Here is a 21,407-nt window from a genome sequence, read left to right on the forward strand (position 1 = left end):
TCCTTCCTCAACAATCCTGCCTCCACTTGCTCCTAGATTTTACTTTCTTCTCTCCAGATCTAGAAGAGGTGGCCCCTCTGGCAACCCACCCCACCACCATCACCACCGGCAGCGCTTGGATTCCATAGCTCACTTGCTCATGAACATTATTCTTTTAATTAGCTGCTTGGTCACTTCATCTTCTTCTCTACTCTCTCTCCTCAAGCTACTCCCACCTCTTATAAAGTAAATGATCATCCTCCCCTGAGGTGAATCCTCCCCTAGCTACCACCCTATTTCTCCTCTTGTCAACTTTCTCACTTCTTGGGGTGCACTCCTATCTCTACTCCTCATACTAATCAACCTCCACTCACCTCCACCCACACCAATGAGTGTGAGCTAGGGGATTTCCCTCAGACTCCTTTCAATGGATCATCTTCAGTCTTTTCTAAAAGTAGGACATTTCAGGGGCACCTGGGTAGCTCAGTCAGTTAAACATCCAACTCTTGATTTTGGCTCAGGTCATAATCTCAGGATCATAGGATGAAGTCCTAGTTGGGCTCCGCTCTCAGTGAGGAGTCTGCATCTCTCACTCCCTCTGCCCCTCAAAAGGAAATTTCAGCCACTTGATTGGGAATACCACCATTCACCCAATTACCCAAGTGAAAAAATCTGTCTTTCTAGAGCCCTCCACCCACTGTTTCACTTAGACAACAATTTCTTTTAATTAAAAAAAAAAAATACATAATATCATCCTCTTGTGAAATTTAAAAATACAGATAAGCATACAGAATAAAATTTAAATGAAAATAAGGTGCACAGGAGACATGAGAACATAGGTAACTACACACAAATGTTCAAAGCAGCACTAATCATAACAGGCAAAAACTCAAAACAACCCAAACGTCCATCAAGATGTGAACGGATAAACTGCAGGATAAGCATACAACAGAATACTACTCAGCAATAAAAAGAAATGAACTACTAATATATGCAACAACATGGGTGAATCTTCAAAACCATCATGCTGACTGAGCACTAGAGACAAAGAAAAAATACTGTGTGATTCTATTTATACAAAATTTTAAAGCAAGCAAAACCATAGCGACAGAAAACAGATCAGTGGTTGCCAGGGACCAGGGTAAAGGGGAAGACTGACTACAAGGAGACACAAGAGGATACATTGGGGGTGATGGAAAGGCTCTATCGTGATTGTCATGGTGTCTGCAAGACTGTTAGGCATTTGTCAGAACTCATCAAATCGTAGCCTTAAAATTAGTGAATTTTATATGAAATTATCCCTCAATAAAGTTGGATTTTCAAAATTAATTGAGCCAGGGAGCCTGGGTTGCTCAGTCAGTTAAGCGACTCTTGATTTCGGCTCTGGTTCTGATCTCAGGGTCATGAGACTGAGCCTCATCTGGGGCTCAGAGCTTGGCTCCATGCTCAGCAGGGAGGGAGGGAGAGAGAGAGAGAGAGAGAGAGAGAGAGAGTGTGTGTGTGTGTGTGTGTGTCTCCCTCTGCCCCTCCCCTCTGCTCTCATGCTCTAAAATAAATAAATCTTTTAAAAAATTGAGGGGCACCTGGGTGGCTCAGTTGGCTAAGCATCTGCCTTCAGCTCCAGTCATGATCCCAGAGTCCTTGGATCAAACCACATAGGGCTCCCTGCATGGTAAGCCTGCTTCTCCCTCTCCCTCTGTTCTCTCTCTCAAATAAATGGATAAACATCTTTTAAAAATCTTTAGAAAATCAAAAAAAAATTTAAAATTGAGACTTCTAAAATGTATACTAGTTAAGATTTCTACACCTTCAATTGTTTTCCAAAGTCCTAATTTATATTTTGGTTCTAAAGTCAGTCAGTCCCACATACAGTCTTATGTTTCTCATAATGACACAAATCCTTCCCTAGTGATTGGAAACAATACTTAGCAGAATTCTGTTTTGTTTCCAGAAGCTTTATAAAAGCAACAATTTGTAGCATATGCAGGTGAATTTTATTATTAAAATGTCATTACTTTCATTAAAAAAATAAAATTAAAAAATTAAATGACATTACTTTGTGAGAAATAAGTAATACGTTTCTGACTGCACCCACATAACAACTTCATCTACTCTTAAATATAAAGATTCTTTGGGAACCCCATGAATGAGGACGTCAAACTCCAAAAAGTGAGTATTAGTGTGCATTTGAGACACTGTACCCATGCTGAAAACACAAGGCTTGGACTTTCTCTCTCTCTCTCTCTTTTTTTTTTTTTTTTTTATTCCTTTGGGAGTGAAATGAATAACTTTCTTTATTCCCATCCCCGTCACCAGCATCTGATACAGTACTTACACAACTTAACTTCTTCAAAATATTTATTCAATGCACAAGTAAATGGAATTGCCATCCCCAAAAGACCCATTTCCAAACAACCTATATTCAAGCCAATGTTGTAATGTAATTAACTTGCCTAATTCTAGTAACCAAAACCACATACATGGGTCATAAGCCTTTATCTGTTAATGGCAACTATGTTAATCCTCAACTAACAGGCTTTGAATGTCCACTTGAAAACCACAAGGTAGTTTATTAATATATTTTCCTGTTGTCCCATTTATAGTGTCCAGAGTTTTAGAATGATCATGCTACAATACAGGACAGAAAGGGCTGCAGGCAACTAGTTTCCATTCACTTATTATTAGACTTAGAAAAGCTGATCAATTTTGACAGTTCTACTAACTCACTGACTTGCTTTCCAAAAAACTAAGGGTATTTCCAGCTAAATAGAGTAATTATCCAAAGATTAGTGACCAATGATTAATTTATCCTCTTAAGTGACCATAAATAATGGGGATTACATTGCCTTGACATTTTTCCATAACCCATTCTCAGTTGCCACCAGACACCTGAAGTTATCATAATGAATTAGAGGAAGAAGACAGATTAATTGGATTAAGCATCACTTTTACTAGATTTTTTCCCAAAAAAAGAATAATAGTCTACCTTTTGATTTAAGTGACTCATTACGTTTCCTAATCAAAGTCACAAAAAAAAAAAAACTACCACATATACAAACCTAAAACAGCATGCATATAGCAAATGAATGCTTAGTTACAGAAAAGTGTGTTCTGAAGTCAATACAGAAAACCTACATTGCTCTTTTGTGATTCCTGACCTTTGCTACTGGCAAGTCTTTTTTCTGCCTGGTATGTTGCCATGGGATTTAAAAGACCACATGGCTTCTGTTTATCACACTCGGAGGAAAGAATGCTTTAGTTGAACTTCCCTTTTCCTCCTCTCTCCATAACCATTAGATATCAAATGTGCTGGTCAGCAAACCAGTATGTGCAGTTCATCCCAGGAGCGCAACAGGAGCCAAGCCTGGTCAAAATACCGCCTGAACCCCTCACATCTGTTTTAATACAGACCTTGCGGGTGAAGTCAAGTGGTATTAAAAACAAACCAGTTACTGGAAAGGTAAGTGTGTCTTCCCAAACAAGACAGATTCCCTCTCCTTACACAACTCAACTCCCTTTCATCCGCCCCCTGCGTTGACAGGTTCCTCCACCAAGGTCACTGTCCTTCCGAAACCTTCAGCGAGGCTCCAATCACAAGGGCCACAAGGGCGCAATCAGGCCCTGAGTTCCCACTGATTACAGCACAGCACGTGAGTCAACACACGCCCACACACAGACACTGGGCCCAGCTGCTCAGTAACAGCACTGCTGGGCATAACCGCGTGCACCCAAAAGCACGTTGCCATCCTGTTACCTTGCTGCTACACTCGGGACACACAACTAAGGCAAAATGCACCTGGGGGTAGCCGGACAGCAGGTTAGGGTCTGAGTTAGGACCAGCGCCACCCGGGCCAGCAGGACACGAGGACGCCTCCTCCCCCTGCCAAGCCTGGGCCATCTAGTGCGAGGGACTTGGCAAAGTCAGTCCTGTTTCTTAACTGTGCGATAGTCCACCCGACTCCTGGTCAGAGAACTTGAATTCATTTATACCAGTTCCCTAGTTTTCCTAGACAATTTCTTAAAAAGGGAGCCTACAGTGAAAAGAGTTCGCTGTTTTCATCATGAATTGTAAATGAGGAAGCTGCCTCAGATACTGAACTCTGCGAAGACAGATCTACAGGATAACATCTGCCTGTTGGACGGGTTTTCCACCACTGTCAATACGTTACATTTAAATCTGAAATACATAAATTTGTTAAAATTATTCTAAGCGATTCTCATAGGCTGTCGGTCTAGAGCATCTTGAAAATAAGACAAGACTGAATTACATCACGGATGAGAGAGAGTAAATGCCAATAGCCTCAGAGACTGTGCTAAATTACAGGAAAAAAAATAACTAAGTCTTAGGACTACACTTTGGAAATACTTAGACAATGATAACACAATTCTGACCTTTGGGAAGTTGCAGATCTAAAAGAGAGAACTCTGAATGCTAGAAAGACTTTTTAAAGGAATGAAGTTTTGTTACTTATAAATAAGATGAGTTCAATGGACACCAACTAAACTACCTAGGAGCAGCCCCCAGGTCTGCTTGAGACAGATTTTCTGGGTTTCTCTTATTACATCATGTTCCTCTCAGAGACACCCGCTGTTTCCAAAGCTCTACCTCTGGCTTCAGCTTCCCTCTGAGGCTCCAGGTCTACATTTCCAGTTATCTGCTTCCCATCATCCCCTGATGTCCTGCTGGCATTTGCACTCAAATGTCTAACATATGAGTCAGTCTGTCCCTGTCAATTCCTCTTCCTCGTGCCCCTGGTCCTGACAGTGGCACCATCCAGAACTGTCTACACAATTTGTAGCACCAGTACAGAATGAAAATGTGGGGCTCCCAGTTAAAAAAGTTTTAAGATGCAGACTCCAGATGCAGGCATCTTCTCTGCTTCCATGTCACCATCATGTCACCATCTACACCCACCATTTGCTAAAATTCCTTCGATCTATCCTTTAAAATGTCTCACATCTGTCCCTTCCCATTTGACTGTGACTCAAATCTCACCCAGCTCTCTACTCCGTAATTGAGGTTCCTCTTCTTTCTTTCCCTCTGCAACCCAGTCACATTTTTTAAGGCACTACTTCAGGCACCTTCAATATCTCCCCAGTGCCTATTAAATCACATCCAAACTTCTTAACTCAGCGTTCAAAACTTCCATTCCCCAGCTCCACCATTCTTTTCCAGTCTTATCTGCTATGACTTTCCTTACACACATATCCTTGGCTCTAGGCAAGCCAAACACCTTGCATTCACTTAGTAAGTCCAGTGTGTACTCAGGTATATCAAGAGCCTGGTTCTTGATCCAAGAGACTTAAGTTCAAATCCGGCTCCCCACTAGCTCACTAGCCACAGCTGCCTATTTAAAACATGACAATCATGGGGCAGCCCAGGTGGCTCAGCAGTTTAGCGCTGCCTTCAGCCCAGGGTGTGATCCTGGAGACCCGGGATCAAGTCCCATGTCAGATTCCCTGCATGGAGCCTGCTTCTCCCTCTGCCTATGTCTCTGCCTCTCTCTGTCTCTCTCGTGAATAAATAAATAAACTCTTTAAAAAAAATGACAATCATAATAGCAGTTATAGAATTACTGGATAGATGAAACAAGATAAAATATAGAGAAAAAGCACAGTAAAACATCCATTATTAGGCTGCCTCGTAGCCCTTGCCTAGGCCTCATACTGAAATACCTTTTCTGCTAAATCTGCTGAAGAGTCTACCAATATGTGAAAGCTGAACTCAAAAGCTATCTCCATGAAGCCTTGCCTGATTGGCTCAGAAGTCATTCTGTCTTCCTCTAAAATCCTCTATCTTATTTATACTGCATTTAACATGTATAGCATTTTGCCTTAGAATTATTTAGGTAGCATTTTTGGCTTCTCTCATAACCTCTCATGTGTATGTAATAAGTCAAATTTATTCATTTCTTGCATGACCCCTACCACATAGTTTGTGCTCAATAAATGATTTCTATCTTTTTTTGAAATAAAGAAAAGCAAAAAAAATTTTAAGTACACATATACCCCAATAAATTATTAAAGCTATTTTCAATTAAATTGGCTAGGTCGGGAGGAGGCAGGGGCAAGATAACGGCACATAGAATGAGAAGGGCTGCTCTGGCAGACTGATCCTCTGAAGGACGAGGTGTCATCCTGAAGAGTTAGGAAGTCCTTCCAGCCAAGTCTCCAGATGGTTAATCTCCATCTCTACTTTTAACCTCAAAAGAAGGTCTTGATCAACACCTGTGCTGAGAGCAGAGGCAGGGGAACAAGGGTGTGCCCCACCTGCCAGTTGTGTCAGGTGAGAATCTAAAAACAAGGATAATCTCAGGCCTTCTTGTATTCCTATCTGTGGTAACAAATTTACTCTAACATATTTACTGGTATGTGTCCCCTTGTATTTCCAGGTATCATGTATGATTGCCAGACCATCTTGCATTTCTAAAGGGCTCTAAAACTGGGAAAACACACAGCCCTGAAAGCAATGTAATATAATTGAAAATTAATTTTTAAAAATAGCATTGGCAATTATCAAATTAGCAAATATTAATAAAAATAAAACTTAACATTTATAGGGTTTTCAGAAAGCCAATATATATATATTCCTGGCAGTAAATTGGCTGATGTGCTCCAAAGACAATCTGGCAAAGTGTAACAAGTGTTATAAAATTGTTCATACATACTCTTTGAACTAGTAATCTCACTTTTGGACATATACCCCAAGGAAGCAATCCAAGGGAGAAAAAAACACACACACACACACACACACACACACACACACAACAATTTGTTCATAGATGCATATAGATAGGATTCTTGTATTGCATAATACTGACTGCAACTGAAACATCCAGCAAAGGAGGCCTGGTTAGTAACCTAGGATAGACCACTACAGCAGAAAACCACACTTACTGAAAACCTTAAGTAGGTGTAATAGGTGATACAGAAAAATGTACCTTAAAAAGAATGTTCATTGAGAAATTGAAAACAAGAGTAAATATTTACATATAAATCTACAACTCCATATCAGCAATTCTGAAATCCCAACCCTAAGTTTTTTTTAAGATGGTATTAGCACTTACTTGAAAGCAAAATATAATCTGAACTGAGATGAAAATATTTATGGTCTTAATTTGTCTACTTGCTCTGAATACCCATAGACTTCGCTGCCGAAATATCAGTGTATTTACAGGGTGCTGGCTCAGACTCCCCTGTAAGGTGTTTAAAAATAGAGATGTAGGTCATTTACTTTTTAAAATCCAAAACATCTGAACCTCAAACATATGTGACCCCAAAAGTGTCAGGTAAGACATTGTGGCTCTGTACTAATGACATCTATACATAGGCAAGAACATTTTATTATGTATCTGTTATAAATTTAAAGTAAAAGAGTTAAAGTTTGGTATTCCCTGGCTCTCCATTTCTAGTCTATTCCATAATTAACGTTTTTCTCGGAGTTGCAGGAGACAAAACCTAACACGTACAACTAAAACCCCACCTATCTATCATTGATTCCTATAAAACAACTTATTCTTAGGGCAAGTTTACTATTATAGTCATGAAAGTTAATATTTCTAATGCTAGTGATGAATTATGTTTAATATTAATATGTTTATTATAAAGGTAACATTTGTTGAACAGGAAAAACTTAGAAGCCACAGATAAACCAACAGAAAGTAAGAAATCCAAAAACCTGGCACTCAAGGATAACTAGGGAGTTGGGGTTGAGTGTTACATTAGTATTGAATTTGCTGCCAAAATTTGAATGTTACATTAGTATAGAATAACAATAGCAACACTCTGCTCCCATTTGCACTAAAACATCAATTAACTTGTGGAATGTTGTTGTTTAAACAACTATTGACAAATGTGAATCCTTTGAGAGGCTGCCATTTGAAAACTGGAACATGAAGTCAAAACTAATAAAAAGGATAATTAAGCAAGATGAAAGGTTTTTACTATTACAAAGTCACCAGACTAACCCACTCGAGTTGGCATGAATACCAATCTACTCAGAAGAGTCAAGAAATCTCTCTTCATTTAATGAGTAGTGGTTTTTTGCTTTTAAAAAAGCACATCTCAGAATTGGTTTCAGATTCAGTCTAAAAAAAAAAAAACTATTTAGCAAAAAAAATAAATTAATAGCTGAACAACAGACAAATGCATAAGCTCTAGTCACTGACTCTCTTCCTTATGGGGGAGCAATGTTTCTGACCGACTTTGTTCTCTCTTGATAAATACAGAGGTCTCATAATCCTTGCAAACTCTGATGCACACCTCCAAGGGTAGTTTACCTTTCAAGTGAGAAACTCTAACATCCAGAAGTTAAAGCCATGCTTCTGTATTTATCCACCAGCTAAGATTTTGTCATTTTATTTTTAGTTGCATTATGGAAATAATTAGGACTCCTTTGTTTTTTAAATACAAAATAACAACCTTTGACTCTGCTTTTTTAAACCAAATATGCCTTGGGGCACCTGTTGGTTAAGCTTCTGCCTCTAGGTCAGGTCATGATCCCAGGATCCTAAGATCAAACCCCACATGGGGCTCCATGCTCTCGTGAGCCTGCGTCTCCTTCTCCCTCTGCCCCTCTCCCCTGCTCAAGCTTCCTCACTCTCTCGCTCTCTCTCTCAAATAAATAAATAAAGTCTTAAAAAAAAAAAAAAAACTAACTAAATATGCCTCTCTGGAACTTCTGATCTGCTCCTCCCAGTGGAGGAAAACTGGGCTGCCTTCTCAGACCTATACACCTTTCTGGACTTAATTTAAGCAGAAACACTGCTTTGCTCCAAGTGTATTATTTCACATCTGTATTTCATATGTATCCCCATAACTAAAAATTAGTGAAACGAAAAAAAGACTTTCAACTTGGAAATAAGGCATGTCATTTCCTCAATTCTTTTAGCTCTAGCTCCTGTAAGCAAGGTAGGGAGTTGTTACTGACGATACCTTAGCAAAGAAAGTATGATCATGCACATTTGGTACATGTACATCTGAAAGCACTGCTTTCCTCCATCATCCAAGTCTCAGAGGGACTGCTCTTGTGTGGGGGTTTGCACAACTCCCCAAGAGTGCTGGAGCCGCTCATTCTGAATCACTGCCAATAAAAACACCACAGTTCATTAGTGGCACCAGGCTAGGCTGGTGCTCAGAGCTGTGGTAAGCCAACTGTTCACGTACTGTTTGGGAGTTTGTTTTTGTTAAGGTTTGTTTGTTTAATTTGAATATGAGAGCAGATCTCTAACTGGGTTGTAATAACTCTAAATTGAATTCTATTCCACGGGGATCCCTGGGTGGCTCAGTGGTCTAGCACCTGCCTTCGGTAGGCCCAGGGCGTGATCCTGGAGTCCCGAGGTCAAGTCCCACATCAGGCTCCCTGCATGGAGCCTGCTTCTCCCTCTGCGTGTGTCTCTGCCTCTCTCTCTCTCTCTGTGTGTCTTTTAAAAAAATAAAAAAGAGGGATCCCTGGGTGGTGCAGTGGTTTGGTGCCTGCCTTTGGCCCAGGGCGTGATCCTGGAGACGCGGGATCGAATCCCACATCGGGCTCCCGGTGCATGGAGCCTGCTTCTCCCTCTGCCTGTGTCTCTGCCTCTCTCTCTCTCTGTGTGACTATCATAAATAAATAAATAAATAAAATAAAAAAATAAAAAATAAAAAATAAAAAAGAATTCTATTCCAAAAGCAACTTCCCAGGATTTCTGCTAACTTAGGGAAAAGATACTATTAAGGTTCTAGAAAATATATAGGTAAATAGAAAATAGTTCCAAGGGAGAAAAAAGACAGGGCCCCACATTTCAGGACAACTTTAACATAAGAACAAATTTTTACTGAGCTGAAAAGATGTTCTTAAATTCAACATAATAGATGTAAATACTGGCATCATGTTCCCCAACCCTAAACTATAGTTATAGCACATTGCAAGGCTACTCTAAAAAACAATGTATGAATATGTACGAATGTATGTGAAAGCTCTTAATTATGATAAAGGACTATACAAATTATCACAAAGATAGGTTATCTTTAAGATGCCATTCACAGAATGGTAGATTATAATAGGATGTAATTAGATTCTGTCTTCCACTTTCAAGGTTTTTTTGGTTTGGTTTGGTTTTTAAGTAATCTCTAACCCCAACATGGGGCTCAAACTCACCACTGGCGAGTCACATGCTCTACAGACAGAGCCAGCCAGGCACTCCCTCCTTCTTCCACTTTAAACTTAATAACTTATTTGAATTCATGCTACCCCCCAAACATTCCAAGTGCATCAAAAATGTAACAATGGTTGTATAGAATCGTTGTTTTGTTCCTGATTAGGACAAAAGGAATAAAACAGCCATTTCATCAGAATCTTACAAGGATTAACAACCATACTAGAGAGGAGTGGCACACATAAAGGCACAGAGGCAAAAGATAACAGAAGTTTGGAAAAGTTCAAGGCTTTCAGCGTGGCCAGAACACAGAGAGCAAGAAGGGAGAGAGGTGAGAGGCAAGGCCAATGGGTCAGGCAAGGGCCAAAACTTGAAGGCCTTTGCTGTATGGAGTCTGACGTTTTAATGAGTATCACTGATGTCTTTTAAACAGAAAAATGATAAGGTCCTATGTTTTAGAGAAATCACTCAAGTGTATAACTGAAGACAGGGAGATCGGTTAAAGCATTATGACAATAATTGAGGCCAAAATTAATGAAGGCATGCATCAAGACAGCACTAAAGGAAAGGATTTATGAGGCATTAAGGAGGTAAATGTAAAAGGATTTGGTCTAGTTTAACAAGATGGGAAAAGGGAGAAGTAAGAAATTAAGATGAATTCCAGGTTTTGACTCAAGCAACCGGAGGTGTCAGGCACTGAGAGAATTCAGAAGGAAGGATGTGTTTATTTGCAAGTGAGCTGTTGTTTCTGGTGGTAGAAGATTGGAGTGGCTAAAAAATGCATTCATTTGGGGTATGACACACGTGTGTATCCAAATGGAACTGTCCAGATATAATAAATGTGATTAATGAACATAGAGAAGCAACTTGGAAATAACAACCCCAAATGCCAATACAGTGGCTAAAGCCACGGGGCGTGTGAGACACTCAAGGAAGGTAGGAAAAGTGAAGCCAAGTACATGGCCTGGGATGAAGCCTCGAGGATTTGCAATACGGATAAACAAAAATCCATACAAAAAAAAAAAAAACACAAATCACAAGAGTACAGGGTACAATTTATTCTAAAAGATACATCAAAACCCTTCCTTGAAGGGACACCTGGGTGGTTCAGCGGCTGGGTGCCTGCCTTCAGCTCAAGTCATGATCCCATCATCCCGGGATCTGGGATTGAGTCCCCCATCGGGCTCCCTGCAAGGAGCCTGTTTCTTTCTCTGCCTGTGTCTCTGCCTCTCTCTGTGTGTCTCTCATGAATAAATAAATAAATCTTTTTAAAAAACCCTCCTGAAGTAATTCTGATATGCTTTTATTTTTTATTGATTTCATTCTTTGAGCAGCTAATTTTATTGGTAAAAATTCGATGACAAAACACCACAGGAATACTCATTATTGTATTTGATCAGAATTTATTATATATTACTCACACTGTTCCATATTGCTCTAAATTCAGAAACGTTCTGGAAATGGAGTACAAAATGCTCACATCACACTCATTTTTTTTTTTTAAGATTGTATTTATTTCTTTGATAGAGCACAAGCAGGGGAAGTGGCAGAGGGAGAGGGAGAAGCAGGCTCCCCGCTGAGCAGACACGGGGCTCGGATCCTAGGAGCCTGGGATCCTGATCTGAGCCAAAGACAGACACTTAACCAACTGAGCCACCCAGGTGCCCCCATACTCATTTATTATTCCAAAATCCTGGAACCATTTTTGTGATCTAATTATTGTAACAGGCAGTCCTGATGAATTTACATGGAATATAAGGTGGAATGTTTTAAGATGGAGGAGGCATGAAGGAGATTCAAGCATAACAGCCATAGAGTGAGTTCTTAGTTTTCCAACCTCTCTTCCAGTGTAAATAACAGGTATTTTTCTTACAGTAAAAGATGTACTGGACCATGAACCAGATCATCCCTTCACCGTAATCAGCTCAACAAAGCACCATTACTATAAACCTTCCCAGGATATAGACATTATTAGTTGTCCCAGCAGCTTTCTGCACCAAAAACAAACCAACCCTCTTAGCATTAAGGGCAGGCACAGCAGTTCCATTCTGAATTATAATCAACCTCCTATAAGTTTAGGTGTAGCAAAAAAACTGCAGTGTGTAGATACTAGCATAACTGTAAATGTGAGAACTTTTTTAAAAAAAAAACCTTCAAGAGCATGAACTGACTTGAAATTTCAGAGGTGCCAGTAGCACTATACTGAGAGATGTCACAAGATACATGGTTCCCTGAATGCTATTGAAAATTCTACTTTGTGATTATAACTGTCTAAAGAGCAATCTAGCAATCTACCTCATACAGGGAAGCAGAGCCGCGTTAACGATTGTAGCCAGAGAGCCACCCTTTTGGGACCTTTCTGATAATCTACTTTTCTTGAAAACGACTAAATTTTTAATACTTTGATTTGTACTTTTAAATACCCACGAAAGGAGGATAATGTGCAGTGTTTCCCAAACTTATTTAACCACAGACCTCCACTTTAAAGAAAGGCTATTAAAGAACACATTTTGGGAATTACTGAAAGAAGCAAGGGTGTACTTGACCAAGCCTCTAGACCACAAAGACATAGTATCTCCAAAAGGATATCATTACCCTAAATATTGATTCTGAAAATATACTTGTTTTAAATATAGTTTAAAAGTCAAATACCATTAAAATATTTCTTTCTCCAGGAAGAAAGCAAGTAACTAGACCAATACCCTAGTAAGATCCTGGAATGTGCTATGGACACGCAGTCCATAGCACCCTATCTGAGGATACAAGAACGCTTGATTCTTTATCAGTTCCATGAAAGAACTAAAAATGGGCTTTCCAGGGGCACCTGGGTGGCTCAGTGGTTGAGCATCTAGCTTTGGCTAGGGCATGATCTTGGGGCCCGGGGATCAAGTCCCATATCAGGCTCCTCGCAGGGAGCCCACTTCTCCCGCTGCCTAGGTCTCTGCCTCTCTCTGTGTGTCTCTTATGCATAAATAAAATCTTTAAAAATAAAGATAAATAAAAATGGGTTTTTCCAATATCCAACACAGTTGTGATTTCTAAGGGAAAATAAGGTTCCAGTTCATTGTAGTAACTGTTTTAGGTTTCCTGAAAGCATCTAATTTACCTGTACACATGTTAACAGGTAAAAGTTTAACAGAAAACCTCAAGTGCAGCTTGCTCACGCTCATGCAGCAGTATGTGTGAGGTACATCTCTGAGTATTATGTCAGTTGGCAGCTAGGATAACATAGTAGGGCTCTGATGCACTCAACATTTTTCATTCATTCTATTGCCTAACATAGTTCAGCTTGCTTCCCCTTTCCAAAGTCTTGAATGCACAAAGTAAAATTTATTATCATAAAGAAAGAGGCCATCAAACTGCCTTTCCCAGCTCCCACCACTCACAGGAATTCCCTTAGAATTTCAGCTTTTAAAAATAAGATTGAGTCCTGATATATTGCAAATGCCTCAGGAAAATATTCTGTTTACTCATTTGTATCCCACAGAATTTCAAAAAAAATCCTTGGGAACTGCTGACCTTGTTTCTTCTCTCAATTACCATCTCCAGTGTCCAGCACAGAGAGTGTCAGAAAACCTTGGTAAACATTTGTAGAATGAATAAGAAGTAAAATTAAGATGTATAAAGTAGGGGCACCTTGGTGACTCAGAGGTTGAGCATCTGTCTTTGGCTTAAGTAGAGATCCCAGGATTCTGGGATCAAAACCATCATCAGGCTCCCGATGGGGGAGGAGCCAGGAACCTGGCTTCTCTCTCTCTGCCTATGTCCCTGCCCCTCTCTCTGTGTCTCTCTCATGAATAAATAAAATCTTTTTTTAAAAAATGTATAAACTAACCTGTATCTTAGTGTGAATTAATTTCTTTAGAGCCTTTCCTGAGAAATTTTGGGTAGATCATCAATTGCATAGGAAGAGTTAAGATAGCCCTGAAGAGAAGAAAGCCTGAGAAAGGCTCCTTTTCAGTTCTATCTGAAAACATCATCCTACCATGGATCAGTCTGAAGGAACATGGTTCTTCAAAAGAAACCCCAGACTGGGATCCCCGGGTGGCGCAGCGGTTTGGCACCTGCCTTTGGCCCAGGGTGCGATCCTGGAGACCCGGGATCGAATCCCACGTTGGGCTCCCAGTGCATGGAGCCTGCTTCTCCCTCTGCCTATGTCTCTGCCTCTCTCTGTGTGTGTGTGTGTGACTATCATAAACAAAAAATTAAAAAAAAAAGAAACCCCAGACTTCTGCTGAATGCCATATGAAATTATCTTGTTTGTTTCTCCATGGCAGTCCCTCTACAAAAATCTATTTCAATGAGACATTAACAATTGGCAATTGTTTATTGACAGCAAAGTAAGATCAAGAAACAGAGACCCTAATCTTTCAGACTTAGAAGAAAATTTTCTGACCCTAGAATTCCTGGTATAGTAATCAATTGCAATGCTTGAATTAATCAACAACATAAAGAACGCCAGATTAGCGGAATGTTATCCAGCCAATGCAAATGATCAATCATTATACCCAGTTTCTGGAGTCAGATAAACCTGGTGATTGAGTCCTGGCTCCACTGCTTACTCTATAAGACTGAGTTTCCACATATGAAAAGAAAGATATTAAATTAAGCCCATATCATGGGGCTGCAGTAAGGATTAAATAGTGCAGTGCTTTGCACTGGGCCTGGTACATAGTTCTGAAGAAAAGTGAGCCATCAGAAACCTAGATTCAGGGATCCCTGGGTGGCGCAGCGGTTTGGTGCCTGCCTTTGGCCCAGGGCGCGATCCTGGAGACCCGGGATCGAATCCCATGTCGGGCTCCCGGTGCCTGGAGCCTGCTTCTCCCTCTGCCTATGTCTTTGCCTCTCTTTCTCTCCCTGTGTGACTATCATAAATAAATAAACAAAAATTAAAAAAAAAAGAAAAAGAAAAAGAAACCTAGATTCACATTCCACCACTATTTGCCTACGTATCTTGGGCTCATCACTAGAAAGCCGCCAATGAAAGCATGAAAACAAAATTAAGTGCTCCTTAGTGCTGGGATTATCAGTCATACATAAGGTAATAGAAAATGGACCAAAACTTTGAAAGATAAAAGCCATAAACAATTCAGATATTTTTTGGCATTGTACTTGAAGCTTGCATATGTTTAATCCAGATGACTCAGCAACTGAATATCAAAAGGAAAAAGCCTGAACAAGAAACCTTCAGGTATTCTCAAATACCTCAGTGCCTGTTGTGGAGGATGGACTTTATGAAACACCCGTGTGTGTGTGTGGGGGGGGGGGGGGGGGTTGGGGGTGTGAGTCTCAGTATTAACTGGCTTAAAGACAATCCTGTTACATTTTTTTCCCCACAGATGAGGTTATATATATTTTTTTCTTCCTTAGACCTTAAAATTTATCAGCTATCAGCTCTGCATAGCATAGCATCCAAGAAAGGTCACTGTTCCATCTAGCTGCTGTTATTCCCGCATAAGCAGGCACCCAGAGCACAGGTGGGTTTCAGTCACCACTTACCCTGAGGTGGGCACCTTTGTGCAAGGCCACAACCTTAACACAGCAGTCGTGCAGACAAGCACAAAGATCTTCAGTATTTAACTGGCGGACCCATATAACTATTTATACAACATACACCCGCGCATATGCAAACACGACTGAAAGTTGTGGAAGGATTTAACTGAGTAAATGGAGAAGGATATTCACCAAAAGTGAAAATACAGAGCTTCAAAAAAGTTCAAGAGGGCAGGTCTCTGTCCCCTCCTTCACCCTCAGGTGGCTGGGACATTGCAGCCAACAGGAACTCTGGGGATGGAAGGAAGGTAGGCAGAGGCTTCAACACTGTAAAACTCCCATCCCTGGCAAAATTGTCTTTCCCCAGCAGATGCTCATTCACACACACACACACACTCTCTCTCTCTCTCTCTCTCTCTCTCTCTCATAAAATGAAAGAAGAAAAAACCCACAGATAACAAACGACCTACTCACCGGAGTTTGCAAAAACAGGGGTAAACAAAAGACAGTTGTCTTGTTGTTTTAACTGCATTAAAAATTTGTAATCCCAGGCAAGAATAGGCTAAATGCTGAAGCAACCAGTCTTGACATGCTGTCAGTTCTGCCTCTTTGAGCTTTTTACTACCAGATACCTGATGCTCAGATTTTAAAAAAACGATTTTTGAACAATATCATATATGCGTATCAATCCTGCTTTATGATCCAAAGTTTACCTCAGTTGTCTTCCATTACAAATAAATACAGGACGTTACACGTTCAACACTGTGACCTGTGTAACAGTGGTTCAAGAGCTATTTAAGGAACAGAAATTCCAGGTTAAATATGGTATATTATCACATGTGCAAAGAGACAATGTACAAGAACATTCACTGCAGCATTGTTTATATATTAAGTCTGGAAGTAATCTAAATGGTTATTAAAGGGAGAATGCAGTAGTAAAGCTTAATACATTCACACAATGGAAAACCTGAGTAAAAATGTAAAGAATTTAGGCTACCAAGCTCAAAATGAGGTATTATGTGGATAAACTGCAAACAACATGGGGTAGAAGAAAAGCAAGCTGCAGAAGGATCATGTAATACTATTTATATAAGGCTTTAAAACTCCCAACCCGACCTCTGCCTTAGAGGCAGAAGAATTTGAATTTGTTAGAACAGTCTTGCATATTCCTTGTATGCACACTAAAGACCTAAGGAATAGTCCTTCTAAAAATAGGAAATTAAGGTTTAAAAAAAAAAAAAAGACTATTAATCATATAAAGTTTCCCAAATGGCAGGGTGGAGCCTTATTTAGTAATGGAAATCACTTAGCCCCTTAAGTCCGAAGATGTGTGTTCTATGTCCATTTTGCCACTCACCAAGACACTATTTTACCAAGATTCAGTTTGCTCACCCTAATGGGGTTGGTAACACCTGCCTCGCAGGTGGAAGTGAAATAAGGTATGTAGAAGAAAGAGTTACACCAAAGGTCTTGGGCTTGTTTTTTGCCTACCAGTCAAGAGATCAATCACATAAGAACTCTCTACAGGAGGAAAAAAAAAAAAGGTTGAATCTGCACTTTTTCATCTAGGCTAGTATATCGCCAAATATGACAAAGAACACGACAGGAAAGGGGAGCCCCTCACCTTCCTCCTCCCCGGCCCCACCTGGCTGCCTCCTAGGTTTCTATACTTAGCACACAGAGCTGCCCCCCACCGCAACGACAAACACGAAACCGAGGCTCCTGCGGGTTCCCCTGGCAGCTCCCCTGACCTTGGAGTGGATGTGCCCCGTGGCCGGCCCCACTCCCTCCGCCCGCGCCCGCGCCCGCGCCCCTCGCCAGCCCCAACCGCCGCGGCCACGTCGAGCCCGCAAAAGGCACAGCCCGAGGCCGCAGGGTCCGGAAGGTCGCGTTCGTCTGCAAAAATCGGGAGGAGGGTGTAGACGGCGGCCCCTGAGCGCTCCTCGGAGTCTGGGCGGCTGGGGCCGCGGCTTGCGCCCGCACTCGCCCAGCCCACGGCGGGCTCCGCGGGCACCGGGCACAGCGGGGGTGGGGGTGGGGGTGGGGGTGGGGGTGGGGGGAGGGGGGACCCGGCACAGCGGGGGGGGAGGGGGACCGGGCAGGGGGACCGGGCACAGCGGGGGCCCCGGGCGGCAGGCTCCTCTGCACCGGGACCCCGCGGGGACCCTCCGAGGGGCACAGCCCGCGCCCCTTGCACACAGGGACCCTTGCACGCGGGGACCCTCCGAGGGGCACAACCTGCCCCCGCCCCTCGCGATCCTCCGAGGGCACAGCCCGCACCCTGCACGCGGGGACCCTCCGAGGGGCACAGCCCGCGCCCCCGCCCCCGCCCCCCGGGACCCTCCGAGGGGCACAACCCGCCCCCGCCCCCTGCACGCGGGGACCCTCCGAGGGGCACAGCACCCCCTCCCCCCCGCCCCCGGGACCCTCCGAGGGGCACAACCCGCCCCCGCCCCCTGCACGCGGGGACCCTCCGAGGGGCACAACCCGCCCCCGCCCCCGCCCCCCGGGACCCTCCGAGGGGCACAACCCGCCCCCGCCCCCTGCACGCGGGGACCCTCCGAGGGGCACAGCACCCCCTCCCCCCCGCCCCCGGGACCCTCCGAGGGGCACAACCCGCCCCCGCCCCCTGCACGCGGGGACCCTCCGAGGGGCACAGCACCCCCTCCCCCCCCGCCCCGGGACCCTCCGAGGGGCACAGCCCGCGCCCCCGCCCCCGCCCCCCGGGACCCTCCGAGGGGCACAACCCGCCCCCGCCCCCTGCACGCGGGGACCCTCCGAGGGGCACAGCACCCCCTCCCCCCCGCCCCCGGGACCCTCCGAGGGGCACAACCCGCCCCCGCCCCCTGCACGCGGGGACCCTCCGAGGGGCACAGCACCCCCTCCCCCCGCCCCGGGACCCTCCGAGGGGCACAGCACCCCCTCCCCCCCGCCCCCGGGACCCTCCGAGGGGCACAGCCCCGCCCCGCCCCGCCCCGCCCCCGGGATGCGCGCCGAGGCCCCGCGCCCGCCCTCCCCGGCTCCCGGCGGGCGCGGCGGGCTCCCGCTCACCTGTCTTGAAGACCACCTTGTCGTCGTCCTTGGTCACGAAGGTCTTGAGCATGGCCACGAAGAGCACCCCGCAGGCGTTCTGGATGCCGAACACCGACCCGTTGCACCACATGGCGGCCAGCATCACCAGCCAGCCCCAGCCGCCCTCGGGAGGCTGCGGGGGCTCCGCGCCCGCCGGCCCCGCCAGCTCCACGTCCGCCCTCTCCCCCGCCGCCTCGGGGCGGTCCGCGGGTCCCGGGCAGGGCAGCGGAGCGGCGCCCCCCGGGGTGGCGGGGCCCGGCGGCTGCGCCTCGCTCGTGCCCCGCGCGGCGGCGGGCTCCTCGGGGAAGGGCACCATGGCCCCGGGCGGACCCCGGGCGCCGGGGGAGCGCGGCGGCGGCGAGTTCCCGGGGAGGCCGGGGAGGCCGGGGCGGCGGCGGCGGCGGCGGCGGCGGGGGGCACCTCGGAGCTCGCGACGAGGCCTCGGTCCGCAGCCCCGCACCCGCCACTGCGGCTCGGCCCGCGGGCCGCCTCTTAAGGACGCCCCCAGCCCGGGCCCGGGGGCGTGGCCGGGGCGGGACGCGCCCCACACTCTCCCCTGATTGGGCTTCGGGGCGGCGGGGGCGGGGCCAGCCGCGGGGAGCCGCCGGGCCCCAGGTGCCCGCGGGGGGCGGCCGAGCGCGCGCCTGCGGCAGGGCCGCGTCCTGCTCCCCGCGGGGCCGCGAGGTGGGGTCCCCGGGCCTCCCGGGGCTCACGGAAGGGGCCGGGCCCTCGCGGTGCAGCCTGGCTGCGCCCCCACGCCGCAGGACGCGGCCCCCTGCAGCCTCAGCTCGCGGACAGCTGCCTCTTTGTTTTTTTGTTTTGCTCTTCGGCAGTCACCTCCTACCACTAATTACAATATGCAGGCTCCGCAATGCCACCTGCTTACTTAAAAGAAAGAAGACGACTTCCTTCATCTCTCCTGCTTGCATACCCGATTCCCTATCAGTACCTGGCGCATTAAAGACGCCCATGCGGCAAGGGGCGGACCTATGTAATACCTAAGCTTTCAAGTGACATTTTTGGCAACACAGCTGGAAAAGTACTTTTGCACGACAGCACAGGTGTTTGCACTTTAGACAAAACCCCGCACGTAAAGTCTGCCTCCCTGAAGCGTGGAGCAGCAATGTATGTGAAAGGGAGGAAGAAGAGCCATGCAATCTTGAGCACACTTCTTAATTGCTCAGTTAGATTCTTCACCTCAAAGTCAAAATATACTAGTTATTTTATGTGCCCACTACTACGGTGGGGCACATAGATGAGTGTGATTGGTCGTATTTCTTCCTCTACCCCTTAGTAAACTAGTGGGAGAAAATCCTGGGATAGGATAGGAGGCTCAGAGGATGAATGTTATACATGCACAACAAAGACAAGTGGGATGGAGCCATACGATTCTCTTCAAAACACTACAGAAGAGCTGTCGCAAGTCACCGCAGAGCTCAGCCCTGAATCAAACAGGGAACTTGAGTGGGCAAGGATAGAGGAAGAGTGTTCTAGGTAGAGAAAATCACCTAAGCTGTGGAAAGCAGGGCGTGCTTGGAGAACAGGGGACATAGCGCAGATATAATGTGTCTGAGGGAGGGGTAGGAATCATAGACCAAGGGATGCCTAGGTGGCTCAGCGGTTGGGTGTCTGCCTTCAGCTCAGGTCATGATCCCAGAGTTCCCCCGATGATGTCCCACATGGGGCTCCCTGCAGAGCCTGCTTCTCCCTCTACCTGTGTCTCTGCCTCTCTCTGTCTCTCTCATGAATAAATAAATAAATAAATAAATAAATAAATCTTAAAAAAAAAAAAAAAGAGTCAGAGTCATAGACCTAGACTAGTCATACAAGTGCACAAGGATGTTAATCCAGCATTGTTGGAAATAAGGGGAAAAGGGGAAGCAAAGATATGTATCAGTGGCTGGTTGATTAAATACATTCTACATCATCTCTAGAAGTTATGTTGTTTACCTCCAGCGACTTTGAAAGTTATTATCCACAACATTTTATTTAGCAAAGAAAACACATCATTTAAAAAAAAGGTATGGTTTATAACACAAAATATAAAATAAATATCCATGAGTCAATAGTGATATAAGTAAATGATTAAGTATATTAAGTCTTCCTCTCAAAACCTATAATCCCAGTCTAATCATTAAAAAAAAAAAAAAAGAATTAGGGGCACCTGGGTGGCTCAGTCGGTTAAGCCTCAGACTCTTGATTTCAGCTCAGATTAGGATCTCAAAGTTGTGATATTGAGCCCCTGATCAGGTTCTGTGCTGGGTGTACAGCCTGCTTAAGATTCTCTCTCTGCCCTACCCCTGTTCATGCAGGCACAAGCTCATTCTCTCTTAAAAAAAAAAGAAATTAATTAGGGACTCCTAGGTGGCTTAGTTGGTTAAGAGTCTGACTTGGGCTCAGGTCATGATCTTGGGGTCCTGGGATGGAGCTCCACCAGGGCCCCTGTCAGACTCTGAGCTCAGCAGGAAGTCTGCTTCTCCCTCTCCCTATGCCCCTCCCACTGCTCTTGCTCACACATCCTCTCTCTCAAATAAATAAATAAAATATTTTTTAAAAAATTAGACAAATCCCAATTGAGGGACATTCTACAAAATGCCAGACCAGTACTACTTAATACTGTTGAGGTCATCAAAAACAAGGAATGTCTCAGAAACTGTCAAATCCAAGAGAAAATGAAGGCAGTGTGACAACTAAATGAAATGGGGCATCCTAGACAGGATCCCAGAACAG

The 21,407-nt window shown here is 44.6% G+C and overlaps 1 protein-coding gene across 1 annotated transcript in view; it reads right to left on the reverse strand.

Annotated features, from left to right (window-relative positions):
• SLC16A10 (solute carrier family 16 member 10) overlaps nucleotides 1-19,130 on the reverse strand; it is a 124,904-nt gene extending 105,774 nt beyond the window's left edge. Inside the window, exon 1 of the mRNA XM_041723050.1 lies at nucleotides 18,657-19,130. Coding sequence (XP_041578984.1) covers nucleotides 18,657-18,993 — 337 coding nt within the window. The 5' untranslated portion in view covers nucleotides 18,994-19,130. The remainder of the gene's footprint in view (nucleotides 1-18,656) is intronic.
• Nucleotides 19,131-21,407: the final 2,277 nt, after the last annotated feature.

Source organism: Vulpes lagopus, chromosome 1, assembly GCF_018345385.1.
Source record: "Vulpes lagopus strain Blue_001 chromosome 1, ASM1834538v1, whole genome shotgun sequence".
Lineage (NCBI taxonomy): Eukaryota > Metazoa > Chordata > Mammalia > Carnivora > Canidae > Vulpes > Vulpes lagopus.